Below are 25752 nucleotides of genomic sequence, written 5' to 3' on the forward strand. Positions count from 1 at the left end.
AACCAATAGGATCCACCGCTGTGATCCCAGTGGCACCCGCCCCTCTCACACTGAAATCACACTGGCTGGGCCAGGCTACTTCTGGAGCAATTTAATAATTAGGGGTTCATCGTCCTGCTCAAGGACACTTCGACACCAACTCTGGGGAGCCCAAGATCCTTCTAGAGAGAGAGAGAGAGAGAGAGAGAGAGAGAGAGAGAGAGAGAGAGAGAGAGAGAGACTGCTAGAATGCGGCATTGGAGGAAAACCCTATGACATCATAAAATCAATGTACACCAACAACAAATGTGCTGTAAAAATTGATGGAAAACGCACTGACTTCTTCTCCCAAGGCCGGGGGATTAGACAGGGCTGTAGCCTGAGTCCAACCCTCTTTAACATACATCAATAAACTGGCAAAAACACTAGAACAATCCACAGCACCGGGCATCCCCCTAGTAGTCACAGAAGTCAAATGCCTACTATTCGCATAATGATCTGGTGTTGCTATCTCCAACCAAAGAAGGACTACAACAGCAACTTGATCTCCTGCACACTTTCTCCCAGACATGGGCCTTGACCATTAACCTAAAGAAAACTAAAATTATGATATTCCAAAAAAATGATCTAGTCCCCAACACAAACAATCTGTACTAAATACAACCACACTAGAACATGCAAAGAACTATACCTATCTCGGCCTAAACATCAGCAGCACAGGTAACTTCAAACAAGCTGTAAATGACCTGAGGGACAAGGCAAGAAGAGCTTTCTATGCCATCAAAAGAAACATTAAGTTAAACATCCCATTCCCAATCTCTCTCTAATACAATACAAATCTGGCTAAAGATACTAGACTCTGTTATAGAACCCATTTCCCTCTGGTTGCGATGTCTGGGGCCCACTTGCCGATCAAGAACCGGAAAAATGAGATAAACACAAAATTGAAACTCTTCATGCAGAATTCTGCAAATCCATTCTCCGCATCCAACGGAAAACACCTAATAATGCATGCAGAGCAGAATTATGACGATACCCACTAATTATCAAAACCCAAAAGAGAGCATTGAAATTGAAACACCTAAAGGAAAGTGAACCGGACACGCTCCACAAAAAGGCCCTCACACACAGTGAATCCCTGGAAAAATGTCCCCTCAGCCAGCTAGTTCTGGGACTAACACAAGCACAACCACCAGACAGAAAACAAACGGGACTACCCCAAATCATAAGAAAACTAAAAGAAAGCTATCTCACACACTGGAAAAGATCTACTCAAAACCAGGGCAAAATGGAATGCTATTTAGCTCTAAACAGAGAATACACAGTAGCATAATACTTGAGCACAGTAACTGACCTAAAACTAAGGAAAACATTAACTCGATATAGACTCAGTGAGCAGTCTTGTGATTGAGAAAGGCCGCCATAGGCAGACCTGGCTCCCGAGAGAAGACAGCCTGTGCACCCACTGCACACAAAACGAGGTAGAGACTGAGTTACACATCCTAACCGTCTGCCCACGTGTACCAAGACATCAGAGACATAAACTTTCCACGGATTACAATCACCCAAGGAGAGTTTGAAAACTAATGACAAAAAACTCCCATATCTGTTGGGTGAAGTACAACAATGTGCAAAAACAGCAGCGAGATTTGTGAGCTGCTGTGAGTGTGACAGGAGAAGGATGTCAAATGGAATACAAGCACCTTAAAGAATTCAAATCATTGTGTGTACACTGTTAATCAAAAGTATAAAGCTAACGTCTCCTATATGGATGTATAATGTATAACTATCTCTTAAGGAAAATGCATCTATTTATAGTTTCAGAAGATGGTCTAAAGTGTTAATGTAACACAGCTCTGTTTACACCTTAATTGAATTCCTATTTATATCCAATATTTATTTGTAAATACAATGTTGTATTTTGATTGTCTTGTTCTTGTTCTGCTTTGGCAATGTAAACGTACGTTTTCTCATGCCAATAAAGCTCCTTTGAGCTTGAAATTGAGAATGTTATCAAGTATATAACTCTGATCCATACAGTAGCTTTTCTTCTACTGTATCTTCAACAAAACAATAATAATGAAGTAAAAGTTCTTCAGATGGTTTCACATGCATGATAAGTGCCAATTAACAGAAGCAGTACTTGAAGCATTTCTTCACATATGCTATTTGAAGAGTCTCGTTACAGGTCCAGTATACTGTAGCCCCAAGTGGTTCTGTGTTTGAACCTTTAACATCACTGTGAAAAAGCACCGCAATAACGGATTCATACTCGCCATACAATGGTGGTGCACGCTGAAAATGCCAGATCTACAAGCTCGCAACGTGCCATGATGCATCGCATTGTGAACCTGTATCAGCTTTTTGGGGCTATTTTCATACATGTAAGTTGGGCTTAAGTGGTGCATGAAGCTCACGATGAAGGGTCAATAAGCACTATTTTCAATCTTTTTCAGGACATCGTGCGTTCCAAGACATTATGCAGTTGTTTGAGGTCAAATTAGACTTGAATCCATGACATTGGAAACACATGATGTGTTCCAACCCACTCAGGGATCCCAAAGAATAACTCTTTGTGTTGTTCCCTTTACAGCCTGAAGTAGACTCCAGTTATACAGTATTATCATCATTTTTCTTTTTTTTTTTAAGATATTTTTTGCGGCTTACGCCTTTTATTGATTTTTGAAGGGACAGACAGTAGGCTGACAGGAAACGGGAGAGAGATGGGGGGATGACATGCAGTAAAGGCCGTGTCGGGTCCGGGAGTCGAACCCGCGGCACACTGCGACTGGATTACCAGTCCGGTGCCCAGACCGTTACGCTACGGCCTGGGCCAGTATTATCATCATTAATAGCAACAGTTACTTTATTGTTTTGCGATGGTATACTTTTGTAATTTTAAGTAGGTTTCTGAGATTTATGAATCTCAGAGATCTGTTTTTAGATTTGTTGTGACAACTTAAATCAAATGCTGATCTTCCTCAGTTACACATGTATTTAATGAAATTAAACACACACAGTCCACACACACACACACACACACACACACACACACACACAGAGAGAGAGAGAGAGAGAGAGAGAGAGAGAGAGAGGGGGGGGGGGGCTTAAGTGGTTAAAAAAATAGAGATGTCAACAATGGCTTCACATCTCAGTTTGTGTGAGTTTGAGCAGCTGTAAATTCTGCTGTGAAATTCAGCTTCTTCCACGGAAGAAATGGATGCATTTAAGAATCCCTTCAACCTTGCGATCCAATGGGAGCAGTAATCCAGTCATGGATTCCTCCATAGTGCAATTAAACAATCCGCACAATATATCTCTGGCTGCTTTTAAACAACTGCCTTCATATATCAATGCCAAACATGTAGTTAACCTTTTTGAAAACCAGCCAATAGCCCTCTCATATGAGTTCAAACTTGACATGACCATGTTACAGCCAGTCCACTGTATCCTGCTTACACCTTCAGCAGCATTCATTGACCTTGGAACAACACACAGATGTGCTTTATAGTAAATAAAGCAGATTGATTATTTCACAATGCCAAGAAGAAAATAGTAATTAGCCGAGACTGGTACAAACCATGTGTTCTCATGATGAAATAAACATTAGATTTAAACTCTTGATTAACCACTTTAAATCTGGCATTCCTATTTTAGGCATGACGTATCTAGGCAAAATGAGGGGGGGGCGATAGTAGATCTCCAAGCTCACCACGATTTGCATCATGAACCAGCGACGGCTGGTTCACGACAGCGTAACAGTATAAAACATGCCATAAGTGGTTAAACAAAGTTGACTGCCCTACGCTGCCACCATGATGAATGATCATCTGTGGACAGAATCCTGACGCACAGGTCAGTGACTTTTGTGACCAAAAGCCAAGGGGCTACTATGCAGTGTGACTGCTGCGAGGTAATCTTTAACCCACATGCTGTCTCTGAGGGGAGAGCAGTGGAAAGTTGGCTCCGTCCAGCCAACCTTCCTGAAAGAACTGTAAGGTAGGCTGCTGTTTTTATAAAGGCTTTACATTTATACAAAAAAAAAGGAAAAAAGATCCCTGAGGTAATTCTTTTTTTCCCCTGTCTTTGCACACAGTTGAATTTCATGGAAGGTTAGGATCTGAAATGATTTTACATTTGTTGTACCTAACCCCGCACATTATTCAAATTTGTGATTTATGTGTGTTTGTTCTCTGAGACCTTTGCCGTTTCTGTGCAACAAATCTGACTCATCAATCATCTTGAATCGTACATCTATCGGACTGTTACTCATGCAAAGCTACAATAATACCCGAATCTATGCTGGATTTATTTTTAGTCAACTTAATATTTCCATTCCTTTACCGTGGCATTGACTATAACTGACTATATCACAACACTGCTTTCATGTTCAGGATAATGTGCCATTTTCTCAGTAACAAGGCTCTCTTGTTGTTACAGTTCACTTAAATCCATGATTTAGAAATTGAAGACGGATGCAGGGTGAAAATTGATTTAATCTGGTTCCTGTTTTCTTTTGGTCCACTTTGTTTTCAGTATATATCTGAAAGCTTCAAATGTCTTTGATGCCATGCTGAAACCTGTACCCTATAAACTGTGTCTTGCACATCTGTTTCTTTCTGAGTGCGAAAACAAAGATATTCTGAATAGACTACAGGTCTGTCAGGGTTAGCATTAATATGCAACTTTTCCACTTCAGAAAACTGTTGTGCTATTCGCTGACAGACTTTTATTTAAAACACTCAAGGAATTTGTCATGGTTGCTTTCTGTGATCTTCCAGTGTCAAATATTGTACTTTTGAGACCGATAACAAAATAAGGCTGAAGCGTCCTTTTGCCTATGGAGGCATGTGAACCCAATTTACAGCAAGTAATACAGTAGATCAAATATGTCTCTTTGCCACTAAGAGCCATATTGTCCTTTTTTTGGATGATCCTCGAGACTTGCATCGAGAAGAGAACATTTTTACTTTATTAAATTTTGCATATGTGAACTTGAACATAAATAACTTTAAATGAAACCAAATGGTATGAATATTCAATGCACATGTCTGCATTGAGCCTATGATACTAGCAGGTCATAAGTGTCACGCTACACTTAACCTTATGTATCTACATCCTGTCTTCACACGGACACTTTCTCACTTAACAAGGCAGAATGCAATAATGGCAAATAAAATAAAAGTCCCCTGTAAGCACCGATAATACCATTTTAAATGTTAAAATTCCTCACTCGTCTGCAATGACATTGCTTCCTAAAAAGCTCGGAAGCACCTGGGGGGGGGGGGGGGGGGAGTTCTTGTAATAACCCTCTACAGCTGTTATGTGTCAAGATTAACTATGGCTACAGAGATATCTTAAAAAGAGGAACATTTAATGACATGCGACAGTTTTACTTTAATTCAGATGCCATGAGTTCAGAAAAGAGTTATTGAAAAAACAACACCACCAGCCTGTTTTCCTGACAGTGACGTGACATTAATGGAAACATTATTGAGATTTTCTTTACCACTTAAATCCCTGTTTGGCAGTGGTGTAAAGTAACTAAGTTCATTTAAGTACAATTTTGAGGTATTCATACTAGTATTTTCAACATGCAATATCTCAGATGCAAATATTGTACTTTTACTCCACTACATTTATTTGAAAACTTTAGTTACTAGTTACTTTGTAGATTTCGATTTATTTATATATATATATATATATATATATATATATATATATATATATATATATATATATATATATATATATATATATATATACACACAATGTATATATATATATATATATATACAATGTATATACATACATTAACCACTATACATTTCGGCCATTTGAAAATAGTTGATCTACAGGCTCACAGTGTGTTGTGATGCGACATATGAGCTTGTAGAACTGCTATTTTTTTCTCCTGGGGGATCCCGAGACATTCCAAGGCCAGTGAGTCGATGTGATTCCTCCAACTGCGCCTTGGTCTGCCCCGGTGTCTCCTCCCAGTGGGACGTGCCTTGAGGACCTCCCTAGGGAGACGCCCGAGAGGCATTCTAACCAGATGCCCAAACCACCTAAACTGGGTCCTTTCCAGGCAAAGAAGCAGCGACTCTACTCCGAGTCTCTCTCGCGTAACTGAACTTCTCACCCCATCTCTAAGGGAGATGCCAGCCACCCGTTGAAGAAAACTCATTTCGGCCGCTTGTATTTGCGACCTTATTCTTTCGGTCATGACCCACACTTCATGACCATAGGTGAGAGTAGGAACGAAGACTGCTCGGTAGACAGAGAGCTTTGCCTTCTGGCTCAGTTCTCTTTTCGTCACAACAGTGCGGTACAGCGACTGCAATACCGCCCCTGCTGCTACGATTTTCCGGCTGATCTCCTTTACCGACCTCCCCTCACTCGTGAAACTTTTAGTACTTTAAGTACATTTTGAAGGCAATACCTTTTTACTTTTACTCAAGTACATTTTGAATTCTGGACCTTTACTTGTAACAGAGTATTTCTATATGTTTTCCACCATTGCTGTGTGGTTGAGTGGAGTCCCTCACGGCTCTATACTAGTGTGCTTTTTGTTATTGTGGGGAAAGCTTTTGCAGAAAATAGCCGATCAACAATCTCACAACTGGGGTTTAAGTGGTTAACAAACAGTAACACAATCATGCAGCCAACCACTTATATTAGTATTTGAATGACTGCTAATGCTTTGAAATACCACATGTAAATAGTACTAAACGCTGTGAGCCATATAATAGAATATTCAACATTCTGGTCTCTGTGAACTTTTAGATTTTGTAATATTTTCCTTTCCTGCTTTTGATAAGAATTTTTTTTGTGAGAAAATGGGGTTGTCACAACAGCACGGAATAGTGTCTCCAGACCAGAAGACAACGGAACTTGGCAAGAAAACTTTGGCCATTTAGGTGAAATTAAATTCTCAAAGGTTATCACCACACTTAAAATAGCTAAAACAGCTGATGTACAAGCTCACAATGCATTTGCAATGTGATGCGTTGTGGCTATTTTCGCTGCATGACACTATTACACGACAAAGTATGAAATAGGGCTTAAGTGGTTAATGAATCATTTAGCAGTAGCCTATGCCTGAAAGGAATTGAAAGCATTTCACACATCTAGGCTTCCAAACTTTCCTGAATGAAAGCACAAACACTGTCCAGTCAGTCAGTCAGTCAGTGAGAGAGAGAGAGAGAGAGAGAGACACACACACACACACACACACACACACACACACACACACACACACACACACACACACACACACACACACACACACACACACACACACACACACACACACACACACACACACTTTTTACTTCCAAAATGGAATCAGCTCCGTGACAAAGAGAAATAGGTTTTACATTTAACATTGTTGATTTTTGTTTTACAAATAAAATTGTCGTTGAATTTAACCTCTGCGGGTTTCATGATACCAATTAGGATCAAGAGTAAGTAATTGGAAATAATACACCAAGAGGTAGATTTTCAACTTCAACTGATGGCAACTGATAGACATCAACTTTGAAGTCTGTTAGCCTTTCGCAAGCCGCCACAGAGAAGGGTAGCGGTCTCTCATCACAGGCCCGTTTATCGTGGCAGGATGGTTGAGTGCTAGGACTTCATTAAGACCCTCTATTGTTAACATCTGGGTTCTGAAGAATGGGGCTTTCTCTGGTCAATTTTGCCCTGGCTTAACAAGGATTTTATTACCGCGTGCAGTTGACATTGGCAGCAGTGGCACGTCTAGCAATGGAAACCCTTCAGCTGTTCTAGTCACAGGAGATCAATCACAGCAACTTATTCCCTTGAAGCTCTGAGTTTCTGCTGAAGCAGAGTGGGACACAGAATGACCCATCAGATCCTTAGTCTGGAATCTGGAAGCAGGCTGGAATCAAGCATCTTCCTCCTGTGTGTGCGAGTGTAGCTCAATGCGCAGCTCAATGCGCAAGTTGTAAAACCATCAGAATAGTGGATACAAAATACTTGTTTTCACTATAAAACCCAGCCCACAATGCACTGCTCATTCCTAATATTACATGCTGCCTTTCTCTCTCTCTCTCTCTCGCTCTCTTTCTCTACCCCCCACCCTCTCCTCTTTGATGTGATCATCTCACAACTTGGGATGTTGTTGCTATGGTAACTGCTGAGTCATTCTCCACTGTTGGCCGACATCTAATTCCATTTCCCTGTGCAGCCAGGGCCCTCCATCATCCATCCTATACATTAGCGTATTGATCCGTCCGTGCACGCCACATGCTCGTTCGCAGCAGAGCGTGAAGACCTGTCTCCGAGTGTAAATACTGGAAGGATATTCCGGCGCAAGAGGCACTGAGGGGCAGACATTCGGATGGGTAACGTCCCCACCACAGTGAAACACTGCCTGAGATATGAGCAACTCGTTCGAGACTACCCATGGCTGACGAACTGGCTTCTAGAGCGCAAGGTAGGGGTGGTTATCTTGGCTTTTACTGCACTGCACTGCACATGCTCCCGCACATGATGCTCTCATAACAAGGGGGGGGGGGGGGGGGGGCTGCACAGTAACCATGTGGAAAGGGGCAGATGGCATGAGATGCTATACTGTGCTTATGTAATGCTACTTGTGGTTTATACTGTTAGGGTCAATTCTATTTCCACCCAATATTTTAGTGTTTATTTTCATTTGCCACTTGACAATCAACATAATTTTCCATTAAATTAACCATGAAACATTGTTTATTACAGAGGCTTAACTCTCTCCCCTTCTCATCTATTCTAAGATTTATGTCACATTAGAAATAAGAAATACAATTAACAGCTGGATAGTGTGACAAATATCCCTTCATACACATGAAATGTCATGTTTTCATTGTGGACTGATCTCCACAACAGTTCAACAGCATTGAAGCAAGAGATGGCTTTCTGTCGACTGTTGAAATTAGTCACATCAAATATTGTATGAGCCACACCCATCAAAGTCATATGACATGACTTTGATGGGTGTGGATCTTTTTTTTCAAAAATATAAAATACAACAAAACACAACACTTATGCCCCATCACAATATCTAGTCTCATATCTATAATATAAATATATTGCCCAGCCCTAACCCGAAGGATTGGTTTACTCTATGTGAATACTTATACTGAAGGTTATTCACCTTTGATATTGTTCCAGAGCATTTCAACAACACATGAGTATCCAGACTTTGTTAAAATTGTTGAAGTTGGGCCACGAGATGGACTTCAAAATGAAAAGGTAATAAGGTATATATTGGTATTTCTTCTCTTCAAAATGAAAAGGTAATAAGGTATATATTGGTATTTCTTCTCCTCAGTCTTCAGTGTTACATTACTGCCGTTTTCTTAAGCACGAAAACTTATTTTTCCACTATTGTCTGACACATTTTACAATTTCTCTCAAAAAATGTATAAATCAAATGGACATAAGCAACCACAAATTCCACAAGTAGGATGTCTTGAGTTCCCAAGGGTAGCTTATATTCACTATATTCTACATGAGTCGTGACCACAATCGGTTCCTTATTGCAGAAGAGGAGATTTACAGATTTACATACTTGTAAATAAGACAGTTTGCAAAGAATGTAAACTAGGCTGCGAGTGAGTGCAGTAAATCATTCTGATTGCAGAAGAGTGAGAAGACATGGCAGTAGAATTGGTCAAATGTAATTTGTTTTCAAACCTCGACTGAAATCATATCCAATAAGACCTATTTCAACTCCATTGTTCTCCAGGAGATCGTTCCGACAGAGGTCAAAATCCAGCTGATCGACATGCTCTCAGCAACAGGCCTGCCAGTGATCGAGGCCACCAGCTTTGTCTCTTCAAAGTGGGTACCGCAGGTAATAACTCTTCTTCATGCACGGCAAAGAAGTGCTGAGTGATTTATTAGGTTCTCATTCTTCTCTGTGGGATGGCGAAGGAAAATGATGTGTTGGACCCACAGATGTTAGGGAGGAAAATGTTGGGCTATTTTTTATGTCTAGTTTCATAGCGTGTTTTTTCATTCAGGACAATAAACTGTGCTACTATACCAATGTCATGACAACAGACAAACAGCTATGTCGGTTTTCTTTTTTTATACTGAGTGAGTATTTGTTCTTGATGGATTTGTACAATGCTGCCCTGCAAGGCCTGAACATGAAACCGTTGCTCTAAAGTGTATGACAATTCAGATTAGATAAATCTGGAGGGTTAACCACATAAACCACATTAAACATTTGGTGGAAAGTTATGAACATTTGGCCAGAATGTCATATCTACAACAGCGTGTGAGATTGTAGATCTGCAAATTTATCAACAAAGTATATACGATCTAAGTGGTTAATAATCTGCATATGTCTTTGCTTTACCTCTCATTAAGATGGCAGATCACACAGACGTTCTTCAGGGAATCCAGAGGTCACCTAATGTTCGGTATCCAGTTTTGACACCTAACATGCATGGCTTCCAGGATGCTGTAAGCGTTCATTCATAATTCATTATCTTTTTGTGAGGTTGATGCTTAGAGCAATATAATTTGTGGAGTTGTCAAAAGCTCAACTGATTCCTCTCTGTGAAAAAGGGTCAAGGTGTGACAAAGCATCAATTAGGCTTGAATGTGTGTTATACTGTCCATTTTCTCTCTGGTTTAAGGTTGCAGCTGGTGCTACTGAGGTGGCTGTGTTTGGGTCAGCATCTGAGACCTTCAGTAGACAAAATATCAACTGTTCCATCGATGAAAGTATGCTTAGGTTTGAGGAGGTCATTAACACCGCCAAAGAACGACAAATTCCAGTCCGTGGGTTCGTATTCTTTAAATTATAACGTCCCTTTTAAAATCAGTTTTATGCACTTTATGCTATAAAACTAACTAAGCCATTTACTCTTCATACTAAATTTAAATATATTTTTTCTTTTTCTATATGCAAGGAAGCATGCATTTGCACACTATCCAGAATTAATAGCTTCATAGCGAAATTCCAGATGTGTAATAAGTTATTCTATGCATTAATAAACCACAAGCCCAGAGTGTGGGGATTTCTCCAGTAGCTGTTGTTATGCTGCATGTTGGAAAATAATCCAGTGATGGTGATGTATTTATTTAATGTTTGACAAAAAGGATTCCCGGTTGATATGAGATCTACTTGAATAGCAAAATTAGGGATTGTCTATAGTTCATCATCAAGAATAGTTAACAGTAAGTCTCCTAGAAGTTGTACAGGAACAATAAACTATTGTCAAATGTTAACACATACCGGTATGTTAGTCAGTGGAGATTTTCTACAGATCAGCAGGGTACCAAACTTTTTCAGCAATGATCAACAATATTGATTCTCCATGTTTGTCACAGTTAAAACACTAACTACAATGGCAATAATCAATTGCATTACCATTCCATATTATACACAATTCAATACATAGCCGACCTCCTGCAACCCAAGTTTGGGTCCCAAGCAGTGGTGGATAGTAACTAAGTATTACTAAGCTGAGTACTGTACTTGATTTTAATTTATATTTTTTGCAAGCACGAGACTTTCAGTCAATTATTATTTTTATATTATTTTGCAATGTGTTCTAAACTTCAATGTACTATTGATATATAAACAAAATCACATTGTAATTTGTATTGTTGAATAGGCCTATACTTACTTATACATACGTTGTCCACCACTGGTCCCAATTAAGTCCCACAGTCTGTGCATCACCACTATGGAAAGAGCAAAGGCCTGTTAGTGACCCCAACTCACTAGCATGAGAAGAAACAATAATATGACGAGAAATGTCAACTGTTAGTTTAGCTCACTTCTCTTTTGAAAAAACATTATTATTCTAATTCAATTGATTCATAGGATAATATTGTTACTAATTCATCTCGTTCTGTTTCAGATATGTTTCTTGTGCATTAGGGTGTCCACGTGAGGGATACATTGACCCAGCTAAAGTTGCAGAGGTAGGATAGATGAACCTAGTTGAAATGCTTAGAGGAAATTTCACTGAATCTCAGATAGTACAATGAGTTGGCAGTTTAGTACAGGCTGTATGCATTTTATATTTAGTTTAGCCTGCTAAGCCTATAGAAGAAAAATTAAATACCATAAAGGCTATATCAGTCACACCCTGCATGTACTGTAACATACAGTAACATGTGTAACACCTGCTAAGAATGTGGTGAAAATAAATCAAACTTGAATAGTGCTCTAATAAAAATCCTTATTTCGACATTGTAAAAGTTCTGAAAAAACGTCATTCTTCTTTTCATTGTCATGTCAATGGCGCAGCCCCAGGCATGCTATGTAGTGCATCAGTGATTATCAGACTGGTGCTCTCGTTTCAAACTTCAGAAGAGAGACTATAGATGTTCATGTTGTTCAGGCAGCCAATTATAAAACAGACACAATGTAAAATGTGAAAATGTGTACAAATCTCACCTTTAAATGATCGATTCTAGTATGAACTCTTTACTGTAGTGAGTGTAGTCTAGTTTATCATTATGCCAGCTAAACCATGCAAGTGGCCTAGCTCTGGTCCATAGCTCTAATGTGTTTCACGCATTAGAGCTATGGACCAGAGCTAGCAAGTGGCCATACTTAACTGTAGTAAACATATGTACGTATTTCACTCACCACTAGAGGGCTCTAACCGGCACACTAGGACTGTCTGAAGGGCAAGAAAATAATTTCAATATAGGGGGAAAACGGGAATTCCATGAACCCTAGAATATCTGATAAAATGTTTTAGATTACGTCCTTGAAATTATTCTTGAAATCGCTTGAACACTAACAGTCCTACATGAGCACAAGCCCCCTCTCTTCTCTGTTATAGGTGGCAAAAAGGTTATATGACATGGGCTGCTATGAGGTGTCCCTGGGAGATACCATTGGTGTTGGCACTCCAGGCTCCATGGTGAAGATGGTGCAGAGAGTAATGAGGGAGGTGCCCATCAGTGCTTTAGCAGTTCACTGCCATGACACCTACGGGCAAGCACTGGCCAACATCCTCACCGCACTCCAGGTAAAAATACACAATAATATATCCCAAATAATAATGAGGATGCTAAATAGGCCCATTAATCCATATCGGCGACTAAAACCATAATGGACCCATAAACACTTTGACCATGCAACTGGTGCAATTGAAACAGGTACCAAGTTCAAGTTCATTAACACACTTAGTTTTCACTCATTTTAAAATAACACATTTAGCTACATAATTCAAATACTAGCTTACAGTAGGCTAGTGAATGACCTTTTCCTTTAGCTCTAGTACCCTAAAATGTTGCTCTCTGAACTATGAGGAAGAGCCTTTTGAATAAGGCAAAAATATTTATACTTAATGAAATGACAGACACGAGACCATCGAGAACATAATATAGTATAACAGCATCTGCCATCGCTGGTGTGATGGTTGTCTCTAGGTTGGCATCACACCAAGTCGCTCAACATCTGAGGGCAGAGGATAGGAAAGGGAATCGAATCCAGATTGGGCCAAAAGTTGAGCAGAGGACATTTTTATTTTTACTAGATTTTTGGATGTTGGGTGGTGGGACAGGGTACTGTAGGGTGTAGGCTACATCTACTGTAGAAAGAAAAGGTTGTGTGAGCTGTGAGGATCTTGAAAATTGTGAAATCTCACAATGTTGGATACATGGATGGACCTGGCATCTATGGAGTATATGAGTTTGATTGATAATGATTGATTGGTTGATTGATTTAATACTAGTTAGAAATGTAAACAGCACGTGGTACAGTCAGACATTATAAGGCTAAAGGGATAACACAACAAAGTCCTGGGGACTCAGAATGAGGGGAGTTGGAGGACTCCAGTCTCCTTTTTTTTGTGACCAACTTTTTGTGAAGTGTTACGCCAGGGCTCCACTGGGCGCGTTGCGTCACGCGTGCGTCACGCACGGAGACGCGCCGCAGACGCGCCGCAGACGCGCCCAGTGGAGCCCTGGCGTTAGAGATGGCTTAGAGATGAATCGTCATTTAGTAACAGAATGTGTGGTAAGCACGGTATGTTTGTCTCGAGTATGTCAGACAGGAATAATGCTACCTTTGCCCAAAAGGCTAGTACTCCTGGGAATTCCCACATGTGTACGAATGTTCCAATGGGTTTTTGCGGACATAGTGAGCATAGAGGGCTTTGTAGTATTTTAATTTGGCAGAGTTTCCTGGGTGTTGAATAAAATCGTTGAATCAATTTGTAATGGGTTAGTTGATTGTTATAATTATAAGATGTTAGTGGAATGTTATTCCATACGTTCTGCCAATTTATGCAGATATTGTAGTCCTTTAGATCTATGTTCCATACAGTGATATTACCTGTAGTAACATTTAACCTTTGTTGTAATTTATTATATAACCCGGATAAAGGGATAAAACAACAAAGTCCTGGGGACTCAGAATGAGGGGAGTTGGAGGACTCCCATCTCCTGAATAAGAGGAGGGGAGGCCTGACATATCTACAAGGAGAGAGGAGGAAAACCTGGGGATTTCTTGTAAAGTGTAAGAAAAAAGAAAAAGCTGATCGCTTTATGAGGGATGTAAAATATTCCATTGATTTCTCTTGCAGAGATCTGTAGAGCAATTCTGGCTCACAAATCCTGGCATCTTTTAAAGGAAGAGGATACATTCTTCTTTGGAGTTTGACATAGAGAAGCTCTATCCTCTTTGTAAGAAGATGGCAGCTATGCCAAAAAGATTTTTATTTCTTGGCGAGAGACGGAAAAGAGAGTCAAACCAGAAGTTATGTGGTCAGCACCCCAACCTTCCTCATTTTTAAAAGGTGTTTGGAGGCCTGCAAGTACTTTTAAATTCTGGCTTGGTGCCCTGACAAGGATGATGAATGCAAACAGTCCTTTTTTATATAATTTTGGGACTTTTTGCCTTTATTGATAGTGGAAAGTGGAGACAGACTGGAAACGAGGGGTGAGAAACGGGGAGTGACATACAACAAAGTTTGTCAGCAATGGGACTCAAACCCGCGATTCACTGTCAGGCTGCATTAGGAGTCTGGGTGCCAGGACCGCTAGGCCGGCCTGGGCCGAATGCAAACATTGAGGGGATCAGGGTAGATCATTTGCATAATATCAGATGTTACCCAAGAGAATGAGCAGAGTAAGAGAGTCATTTTAAATGAGAATAGAGTGATTCTCATAGATTCAATGTAGTTATTTTAAGTGCATAGTATTGGTGTTTTATATTAGAAGCTCATTTGCCCTGTTAAACCATGCCATAATAGGTGAACATTTAGCACCTATTACGCCAATGCGTAAAACATAGATTTGCACAGAAAACCTTTAGCTGGAAAATAAACCAGTAGGCCTACCACATTTTAGTTTTGATAACTTTCAAAGATAATTGTGGAATATAAAGTGGCACAAGGTAATTCAATTATCCAGCCCATATGGATAGGCGGGCGGGTGCAGTCGAGTGCCTTCCACCGCCTGTGTCTGAATTAGTGAATTATACGTGCTTTGGAGAAAGGCGCTACATACTAAATGTAGCATTTCACATTTTATTTAGGCATCCACTTTGAGCTCTCGTAAAAAGAGATATTAGTTACAAATTGTTTAATATTCTCAATGCTATTATGCATTTAAATGACACAATGAGTAGGATGTTAAAATAATACCTTGCCTTTGAATACAATCTAATCGAATTTTAATTTGTCCAAACTATTTTTGCACCGAAGCCACGCATAAGATGGATATCTAGCACTCAAAAAGACACAGAAAAAGAGTAATATTTAACCGTTCATTCTAAATGTGTGGAAATTATACCTTCAAATTAAGAACAACAACATTTTACTATTTCATATAAGTAATAGCATGGAGCCAAAAAGTGTGTCCTGGTCCATGTATGATGCCATGCATTTGATTTCAGCTGTAATGTGTCACTTCATTATCATTATGAATGTATCCACTGTTTGGTGGATATTAAAAAGGTCCTGTTTTCTTCAAAACAAAATGTGTAGATTACAATGAGACACATGAGAGCAGGACCCATCAGTCAACACTGAAGGGGGGGCATTAAGAAACACGATCTAACCCTTGTCACAAAGGAAAATGATTCAGGAACTGCCCACTGGAAGAAGGAAAAAAATCCCAGAATCTTAATGAACATAAGATATTTCCAATGGGCCCTCCCATCAGAGGACTCATGCATTGTTGTGAAGAAAAGGAGCTTTCATGGAACATTAATAACGCTCTACGACGCCTAAGATCACAAACATCTAATTAGGTGGACAAAAACCTTTAGGGAAAAGCCCTCTCATCACTTCCCCATAGCGAACCTAAAACTTGTGAGGGAAAGAGGATATAAAACAGAGGTAATACAGATATGGCTGTATCAGTTCTCTGAGGCTCATTGTCTTAGCAGAGGATAGCTGCTCATCGGGGCTGGGTGGGTCAGCAGATGTGAGGGGGTCGACACAATGGCTCACCTATTCAGTGTCTGTCTGACAAAGCCAGTGCGAGAGCTAGGTGGAGAGACGGTTCCCCGAGGGGCTCCGAACTCATCTGTCGCTTGGCTGTTGAGCTATCTGACAATGCTGTGCTTAAAGGCCAGTGGAAGATGATCCACTCACTGGCCGCTACGGAGCGCATAATATGACAAATGGCACTGCAACTCTGGAGCTGGGATTGATCTGCAAAGCTCTCAGGATAAACCAAGGGGCTCGAGTCACGGTCAAGTGAGAACATTAGTCCAAGAGGAATACAGACATTCATTCAGAACCGAAGAAAGAACAAAATTACAGTTTGATTCAACTTTTAAAGTATTCATTCATGCTTTATACAGATCATTATGTACTATGTTGTATACACTTTGTGCTGCTGATTCTGATTCTGTTTGCCAAACAGTGAAATCCCCCCCCTGCCTGTTGACCACAGAAATAATCATAGCCATGGATATTTAACATTAGTTCACTCACAACAAAATGGAAATGAAAGATTTTTATCATAGCTTTCATTACTGGGTGCCAGTAGGCCACGACACCAACTGGGAGAGAAATGAATACCCCCAACCTTGTCAACCCTGAGTCACCTCTTTTGTTCCTGATAAAGACATTCCATGCTCTTTGTACCTTTTTTTTTTTTCTTTTTTTTTTTCAGGAGTTCTGGGGGTCTTTGTTACAAACCTACTCCTGGCAGGTCCCACAATGAGAAAGTGTGTACTTAGATTTCACCATCGAGACAGGGAAATATATTTCATGTAGTCCAGCATTTCACCATAACCTACTGTATCCTATAATTTAGGTAGTTAAGTAGGTAGGTGAATGAACATGGGTTGGGTATTTTAGCACTCGTAAAACTCCTTAAACAAGAAGTTTGTCTTTCAGTATCGTCCCATGTTTATTCACCAGGTAGTATTTAAACAGTGGGGGAATTCAAGATAATTGCCAAAAGTGGGTAAATTTGTTTGTTCTCCAAACAAACTGAGAACCAACATACTGTAGGTTTGTTTGTGAGGTTTCTGAACGTAATGTTGATCCCTTCATGTGAGACTGGTTTCATGACAAAACTCTTATAATCCTACTGTATTCACAAATATTTGTATTTAAATATTTGATCAATTATTTTCCAGATGGTTGGTATATCCAATGACACAGCTTGGAAATAATGTGACATTGATCATGTAGATCATGTAGATGCATTATACAGTCACACAGAAAGAACCTCAGGTAATTTAAAATAAATTGAATATTACAATTTCATAATTATGTGGTGAAGTTACATAAGAGGTCAATTATTGTATCTGTTTCAAGTTAAGCATCTAGTATGTATTTTTTTTTCTAAAGTACTACAATGGTTAAAATTCACAATTAAATAGTGGCATAGTGAGATAAACAATGTGTATAACATGATGGAAGCATTGATGAGTAAAAGTAAAAGTACCAATACCACAATAGTAGTAGAAATACTTTGCTACAAATAAGTCCGGTATTAAAAATTTACTTGAGTAAAAGCACAACAAAAGTATTTGCATTAAAATATACTTAAGTACTGAAAGCAAAAATACCCATTTTGCAGCATTTCACAAGCTCACAAAAAATAGATCTAAAAAAGTGTCACAACTGTGAGCTTGTAGATCGGCTATTTTCTAATAGCTTAAGTATGCAATGCATAGGGCTGAAGTGGTTAATGCATGTTTTGTAATAATAATCAAAATCGACAAAGTAACCGGTAACTAAAGTTCTTAAATAATTGTAGTGGAGTAAAACATACACTCCAGTAAAGTAAAACATCCTCAAAAGTGTACTTGAGTGCATTACTTGAATAAATGTACTTAGTTACTTTCCGCCACTGTGTAGTGTAGAAGTGTGATGTAGGCATCTATACGAGTGAGCCAATGAACACAGGAGGTGTAGCCAACAAGGTACTGCAGATGTTTACCTTCCTCAAAGATTAGGACTCATTTCCTACTGATTACCACATGCTCAACACAATTAGTCTGACCACTGAATCCCTATGCGGTATACTTTGATGTACAACAAATAGTGAAAATAGCAGATCTACAATGCTGTCAACAAGTTGTGATGCATCCGTCATGTTGTCACCTTGTAGATTGGCTGTTTTAACTGTGAATGCATTTATTTTTAATTGCACCCAACATAGGCATGCGAGGGAAAAGTACATAACTGAACATAATCATAAAGGGATAAAACTCAACTACAAGATTACATTTTCTGCCATATTCAGTCATAGGCTAAGCCTAAATGCATACATGTCATCATTGATCATTTCCAATATAACTCTGTATTCCAGTTCACTCAAATAATGATATGAAATGCCTACTTTACAGTTTACAATTTACACTACGGTATGCTGAATCTTTTCTATTCATTTAATTCTTTGTTACTCATATTCATGCAATGGCATGTTTATTTATTAAATCTGTCCAATGTTATGGATATTTTACATGAAAATAGTTCCTTTCACATTCATGGATCGTGTGAAAGTAAAAACGTCATTGCTTCATTCCATTCAATGAACATTCTCTCTCGCTCTCCCTCTCTCTGACGCACTTATGAAACCATAATAGGAGCTTGTACATCTCCAAACTGGTCCACTTACAATGTAGAATGTCAACAAGCTTATCCAAAATCAAGTGAGCTTGAAAACGGTTCAACATAGGGTGTCCTTTTCCCAGGAATGTATTGTTTTTATATAGCCATGGCTGACTGAATGTGGCTATTTAACAGCAAATCCACATCTGGTTTCTGGGCAGTGTGAAGCTAATTGAACACTGGCAAGTTGGGGTTTTCTGACCACCAAACTCTGCGTGATTAGCGTCCAGAGGAACAGGGCATGCCCCGTTGAAGGGGATCGTTGTTCCCTTGTCTTCTGTTCCCTTCAGAAACAGTAGAACCCCGAAGAACCCTGGCTTTACACGACTAACAGCTGAAAGTGAAAGCATTGGCATGGTAGATTACAACTCTGTGTTTATACAACAAAAAAGTCTGCCCAGTACAATATCCTGCTCTGGCTTTAACCAAGGTCTGGAAATCTCGTGCACAGCACACACCGGAGTGGATCCCCCTCCCTCCTTCTAGCACCCCCCCCCCCCCCCCTCTCCCCTACCTCCTCCTCTTCTACCCCTGCCAACACAAACAGTAATTATAGCTGGCTCAGACAGCCCCTTAAAGAAGTACAGCCTTGTCTGGAAGAGAAGGCACCAATTAGGAGCATTGTTCAAAAAGCGCTACAGAGTTTTAATAATTTTGTTTGCCTGGTTTGGTCCCCGAGGGGGAAAAAACCCTGCATGACTCCACATTGAGGTGACCTGACCTGATGCCACTTGGAGGTCAGGATCGCTGTGTTCATTTAGTCTCACTGTGGGATCCCCTGACATTTGGCTGTGCCATGAAAGCTGGAAAACATCTCTAATATTCTCTCGACAGTCCCAGGGACATATGGAAAACATCCTGATATCTTGACCTGTGTTGCTGTGAAGACAAAGGTTATGCTTGTAGCTGTTGAATTATATAAGCGAGACCCACGATCCACAGGATGCACAAATAGTAGTAACTTTACTTTTATCTCTGATGCTGAAACCTATATTCTCTTGGAGAATAATAAAGGTTTAATCTAAATAATGATTCTTTAGAATATTAAAATACTGTATCCTTCATTTATTTGCCATGAAATATGGTATGACAATACATGGTATTGTACAGCAATAGTTTTCTATTATTATAACAGGTGAAATGTAGATAACTAACTTCTTATTGATCATACAGTATATTTTTCATAGGCTACTTATATATTTCATGTCCACAAAGAAAAAGAAACGTAGGTTTAAGCATTTTCTAAGAAACATTTTGGGAGTTTTTCAGTTTTGGTAAAACTGTCCAACAAAAGCAAAGGATATGCAGGGGAACAACTCACAACGCATCATTAATTCTCATATGGAAGCCAGACACTTGGTATTGTAGTCAGGGAAAATCCATTTTCCCACTAAACTGAGAAATATGACAATTACTTACTTTGACTGCCGGCAAGCCATAAACCAAAACTAAAATCTTGTCAACAAAAATAAAAATCCAAACTAAATCTTCATGGGTGTTATATTTACACATGACGACTGGTAGAGAATCGGAACATGATGCAAGACATAGACCTGAGGTGGTCCAGTTGTGGCAGTGGACACAGTGAAATAACGAGTTACTTATGTAAATGTATCTAAAAGGTTCAAAGAAAAGGCTCTGAACCATCATGTACAATAATTGTATGATAAGACTGTGTATAACACATGAAAAGTCCCTGCATTAAGTGCCATGAAAGTGAATCCACATCATTAAGGGAAATGTAGATGGTAAAAACATGAGCATCCAAGAATCAGAAACATATGACTTGTCCTGTTCAACATTTATTATGTTCCTCTCTTCTGAACAAGGCCATAATTATGGGGGTACTGGTGGTTTAAAATGACAAAGAGGATGAGTAAGCCATATTCATTGCGGGACATTATGTGCACACTCATATATTCAAGACACAAGCCAACAGTTCTCCTAAACAGCTGTAAAACATGGTCTCCAGCCCTGGCAAAGGTTCAGTGTGCCAAACAGAACAATCAAATAGAAAAAGGGTCATTGTTCTGGGATTTTACCTGGGGTTAAGGCTGCGTGGAGGTGCTGAATGTCTCTCTTGTGTTTCTGTGCAGATGGGGGTTTGTGTGGTAGATTCCTCGGTAGCGGGTCTGGGTGGATGCCCGTATGCTCAGGGTTCATCTGGCAATGTTTCAACAGAGGATGTTCTCTACATGCTCCACGGCATGGACATTGAAACTGTAAGTAGTCACAATAAATTAGCATGTTAAAACTTGATGGGGTCCCAAATTTGGGCACGTCATTACAGGCAAAAGCGCAGAAAAAAGAAAAACACCTTTCAAAAATAGCAGAAATAACAGATCTACAAGATCTATGATCTACACATCGTAATGTGATACATTCTGAACTTTAAATCGGCTATTTTTTCCGTTATTCGTGAGGTCCTTAGAGGGTTAGTTCAGATTTAAAGCTGTAAAAAATACTTGCTGTAGGAAATACTTGCCATTAATATAGTGGTTGCAAAGGTTTAAATTGATTGCCTGAGTCCTGTGGTGGGAGTTTTCTGGTCTGGTTTTGGTGAATTTGAAGTAGTTCCGAACATTTGGTGGGTGGCACTGGGGGCCACGAATTAAAAATAAAGTAATCCACAAAATTAGAATAATTTGTATTGATGACCAATTTCAACGCAACTTTCATTCACCTTTGACCACTCTGTCACATGGAACTGTGGTTTTGTGCTACTGCTGGCTTAGTGATACTGGACACAAAAAAATAGTGACATGTGACGGAAGTCACATTCACCTGACGGCCTACTTGTGTACATTGGCATCCAATATAATGTAAATTTAAATAATTATTTTTAATATCAGTGGTTTGCTGCTGTAAGCTTGTGTCCTACTGTCTTCTTGACAATTTGCTTTACAATTGTGCCCCCTGCTGGTGGTTAACCTTTACTTGGAGCGCCTTCTCACATTCTCTAGATAGTGGGTCTGATTTTAAGGGGTGTCCCCAGTTGACCGTGAAATGACAATAAATACGGATACTATAAAATCTGGTCAAACATTGGCCAAATAGTCAAACAGTATAAGAAAGGGGCAACATTTTTTGAAAATAGCAGATGCAACAAAAGCCCAGATTTCAGAGCTCACAAAATGTATCTGTTGAACCAAGTTTTGATTGATTGATTTTTGTATTTCACATTATGCAGAATGGGCACATTTCAAACTAAAGTAAATACAAAAAGTTTGTGGACGAACCATGATTAAGCACTAACACTTGTTTACAACAGGGTCCCCCTTTTTCAATTCAATTCATCAGAACATTTAAAGACGTACAAATATATACATCTATATAAAAAAAGGAAATCATCATATAGAGAAAGTAAAAAAGGAAAGGGGGGGGGGGACTTAATTTACAGGGGCCAGTTTCGAATTGCAGCCAACGCACTAAATGCCTCAACTCCTACGATTTCAAATGCTTGTCAGGGTCCGCCGCCTCCCTCCCTACTAGTTCAAATATGATTATTTTGGGGGTCCCCAATTCAAATATTATTTTGGGGGGTCCCCAGTTGAAATATGATTATGTTGGGGGGTCCTGAACTGAAAAGGTTAAGAACCACTGATAGATGTCTCACATTGAGACATGTCAACTATCTCGTATGACCAACAGCGAAAAAAGCCAATCTACAAGCCCACAAAGCCATATTATTTTTTGACTGAAAGCCTAATTTTTTTCTGCCATTGGTCAAGTTGCAACTTCCAAATTGTTTTCCACAGGTCTCATCACTAAGTACAAACAAGCAAAATTACTTTCTGGAAATCGCAAATACAGAGGTAGCCCCAATATGTTCCCTCAGGGAACATATTGGGGCTAATACAGAGACAAAGAATTACATCTTTAATGGACGACTTCACCACTTTTCAACCTATCTTCATATAGGTCCTCACTAATAATCATGATAAAATGGCAAAAAAAATTCTACTCAGTCTGTGTCTCATAGGAGGGATGTGGGCAAGCAGTTCAGAACCCTGTCCACCAGTGACATCATCGTTAGGAAGATTCTTTTTAAACAAGAATGTTCAGATTTGTATTATCGTGAGAATGATGGCTTCCATTTTTGCAACTTTTCAGGACTAGAACTCCTGCAGTTTCTATTAGCTTGGATTCCCCATCGATGATGTCACTGGTGGACGGGTTTCCGAACTGCACACAGCCCTCCTATGAGACAGACTGAGTAGGAAAAAAATCACACCTGTGTGAAGTGAGGGGCGCTAATATATTAAAGTCTAACTCATGTTGATTATAGGACTTAATGGCATTTAATGTTTGTGTTGGGGACAAGATGACGTAAAGTTCCCCTTCATTATCAATGGCGTTTTTAAAACAAACATTGAACTAAAAACAAATTAAACCTGTATATAGTCAATGGCATTTGACTAGCGCCCCTCAAACATTGTGCCATTTTATCATGATTATTAGTGAGGACCTATTATATGAAGACAGGTTGAAAAGTGGTGAAGTGGTCCTTTAAGTAGCAAAGGTTTACTTGCTGAAAGTCATTACCGATTCATTACAGGGAGTGGACCTTTCTAAAGTGATTGAGGCTGGCGACTTCATCTGCAAAGCTTTAAACCGCAAGACCAACTCCAAGGTTGCTCAAGCAAGAAGCAGATCATTGTAACTCAAAAGAAGAAATACCTGACTACTTTATTTTGCTATTGTTGCTGCATATAGATTTGATGCCTATGCTATATATGCATTGCCTTTGTCAGTCTCCAGTGGGGAGACCCTGCGCCCGCTTCCCGCCACTGCGCGCGTACACCCACACCCACACACACGTCACACACACACACACACACACACACACACACACACACACACACACACACACATAAATAAGTGCCAAACAAAATGTACATGTAGTATGCTACTAAACTCTCTGTACACACAATACAAATGTGAAATGTGTTTATTTATGTACCTATATTGGATATATTATCATATTCTATATATTACATTATTTACTAATACTGCATATTGTACATAGTTCATATATTTATATTTTTGAGAACGTATATGTAAGTATTTAACACTTTCACCATTTAGTGTAATGCAAACATACCAGGCAATAAAAAAAGACTTCAGACTCAAAGGTTCAGACTCTAATATAATAGCATGGCATATACAGTAGAATGCTAAACGTTGCTGTCCTCTCCTCTTTATCCTATGTTTACATATAGTAATATACTGTTAATAAACATAATGTGTACTTAATGTTCAATTATGTTGATGCATCAGTCAACACCATAATACAATTGAAGTAGCCTACTAATAGATGGTAATCTCAAAGCCAACCTTTAGGGGGCAGTAACAGTCAATGTGGTAGTTATTTTACCTAATATTGCATGTATCCCTCATTACACCTCACATAGACAAACCCAAATCCATGTCTACAAAATGGAGTACATTATCCTTTTAACTACAGTATAATCATAGTGTACATGTTATGAGATAATGAAAAAGAAGGTGAATGACCAGTGTCTGTTAGTACTAGTAGTTATAGTTAGTTACTGTAGAAAGCAAACTGTACAGGGACTGTATCAGCTGGAAAAGGATGAGTAAACACTTCCTCCTAATCAACTGCCATTAAAAAGCCTTTGAGCAATGCACTTAAGTCTGTATTTGTACAAGGAGACTGCTAACAAGGTTGTTTTTTATTATCATTATTATCCTGGCTCTGGTCACTTATAGGTGATATATGATTTTGTTTCTTTTTCACAACAAAAGCTCTGAATTTTTGTAGTAACCATTGGCATTCGGGATGTAATGATACATTTTAACAGCGATACCATACGTATCACATTTTGCCTTTCAATTATTGAAAGGCAAAATGTGACTATACTTTTATTAGAATGACTGTCTTTTTTTTCTTTCTATGAAAGCATGGAATCATAGCAAAATAATTATGTATTGGTTAATTAGAGTGAATAAAGTTCTACATCTTATAGAACTGAAGTCAACTTAAATTCAGAGAGTACTAGACACCTATGCCATCATGCATAGTGGGGGTTGCATTTCCTTGTTTGTTTTTGTGTGTCTTTCACGCCTCTGAGTGTGACTAGTCTTTGTTTGATGATCTCTGACTGGGACCAGAAGAAAATCAACTACCATAAGTCAGTTTTTCAAAATATCATTGCTTATAGTTATACATCTTTCTTTGAGATTTACATTAGACAATTAAAAATCAGATATTTTCTCCCCAGATTCAGATCTTTTGGAAATTATGTGATCGGGACAACCCTATATAGGCCTATAGTGTTTTAGTAACAGGGTTCTCCCTGTCTCCAGCTCTTTAGTAAACAGACAACAGACACTATATAGAAATATAGCCGTTTAACATGTATTTGAGTAAAATAATATATAACTTAAAGAACCTTTAAACAAGCCCTATTTCAGGCTCACAACCCATCACATCACATCACAATGTGATCATGCGTGTCTGGCCTCCATATGAGAATTAATGACGCGTTTTGAGTTGTTCCCCTGCATATCCTTTGCTTTTGTTGGACATGCAAGCTAGTACATCTGCCATTTTGAACATCTTTATTTTTGCCTATAGCAAAAATAGGGTATGGCAAGTTGAAAGGGGCTAAGCTCTTAATCTGTTTTGACAATAAATCTGAATGTTTTAAGTCCAAAGTAATTGTGGTAAAATATAATTATC

General features: G+C 39.1%; 1 protein-coding gene across 2 annotated transcripts; it reads left to right on the forward strand.

Annotated features, from left to right (window-relative positions):
• Positions 1–8344: 8344 nt before the first annotated feature.
• Positions 8345–23709, forward strand: hmgcll1 (3-hydroxymethyl-3-methylglutaryl-CoA lyase like 1; the record flags this gene model as incomplete). Of its 2 annotated transcripts, none has more annotated exons than XM_083775182.1 (9): positions 8345–8440; positions 9154–9234; positions 9731–9838; positions 10360–10455; positions 10632–10780; positions 11865–11928; positions 12801–12989; positions 21143–21268; positions 23605–23709. In XM_083775182.1, the coding sequence occupies 9 exons, from the start codon at positions 8345–8347 to the stop codon at positions 23707–23709; spliced, it is 1014 nt and encodes a 337-aa protein (XP_083631308.1). The 2 variants fall into 2 exon arrangements, with proteins under 2 accessions (XP_083631308.1, XP_083631309.1); XM_083775183.1 differs by having other exon boundaries at positions 9157–9234.
• Positions 23710–25752: the final 2043 nt, after the last annotated feature.

The sequence above is a fragment of the Protomyctophum parallelum genome (assembly GCF_964188405.1).
Source record: "Protomyctophum parallelum genome assembly, chromosome: 10".
In the NCBI taxonomy this organism is placed as follows: Eukaryota; Metazoa; Chordata; class Actinopteri; order Myctophiformes; family Myctophidae; genus Protomyctophum; species Protomyctophum parallelum.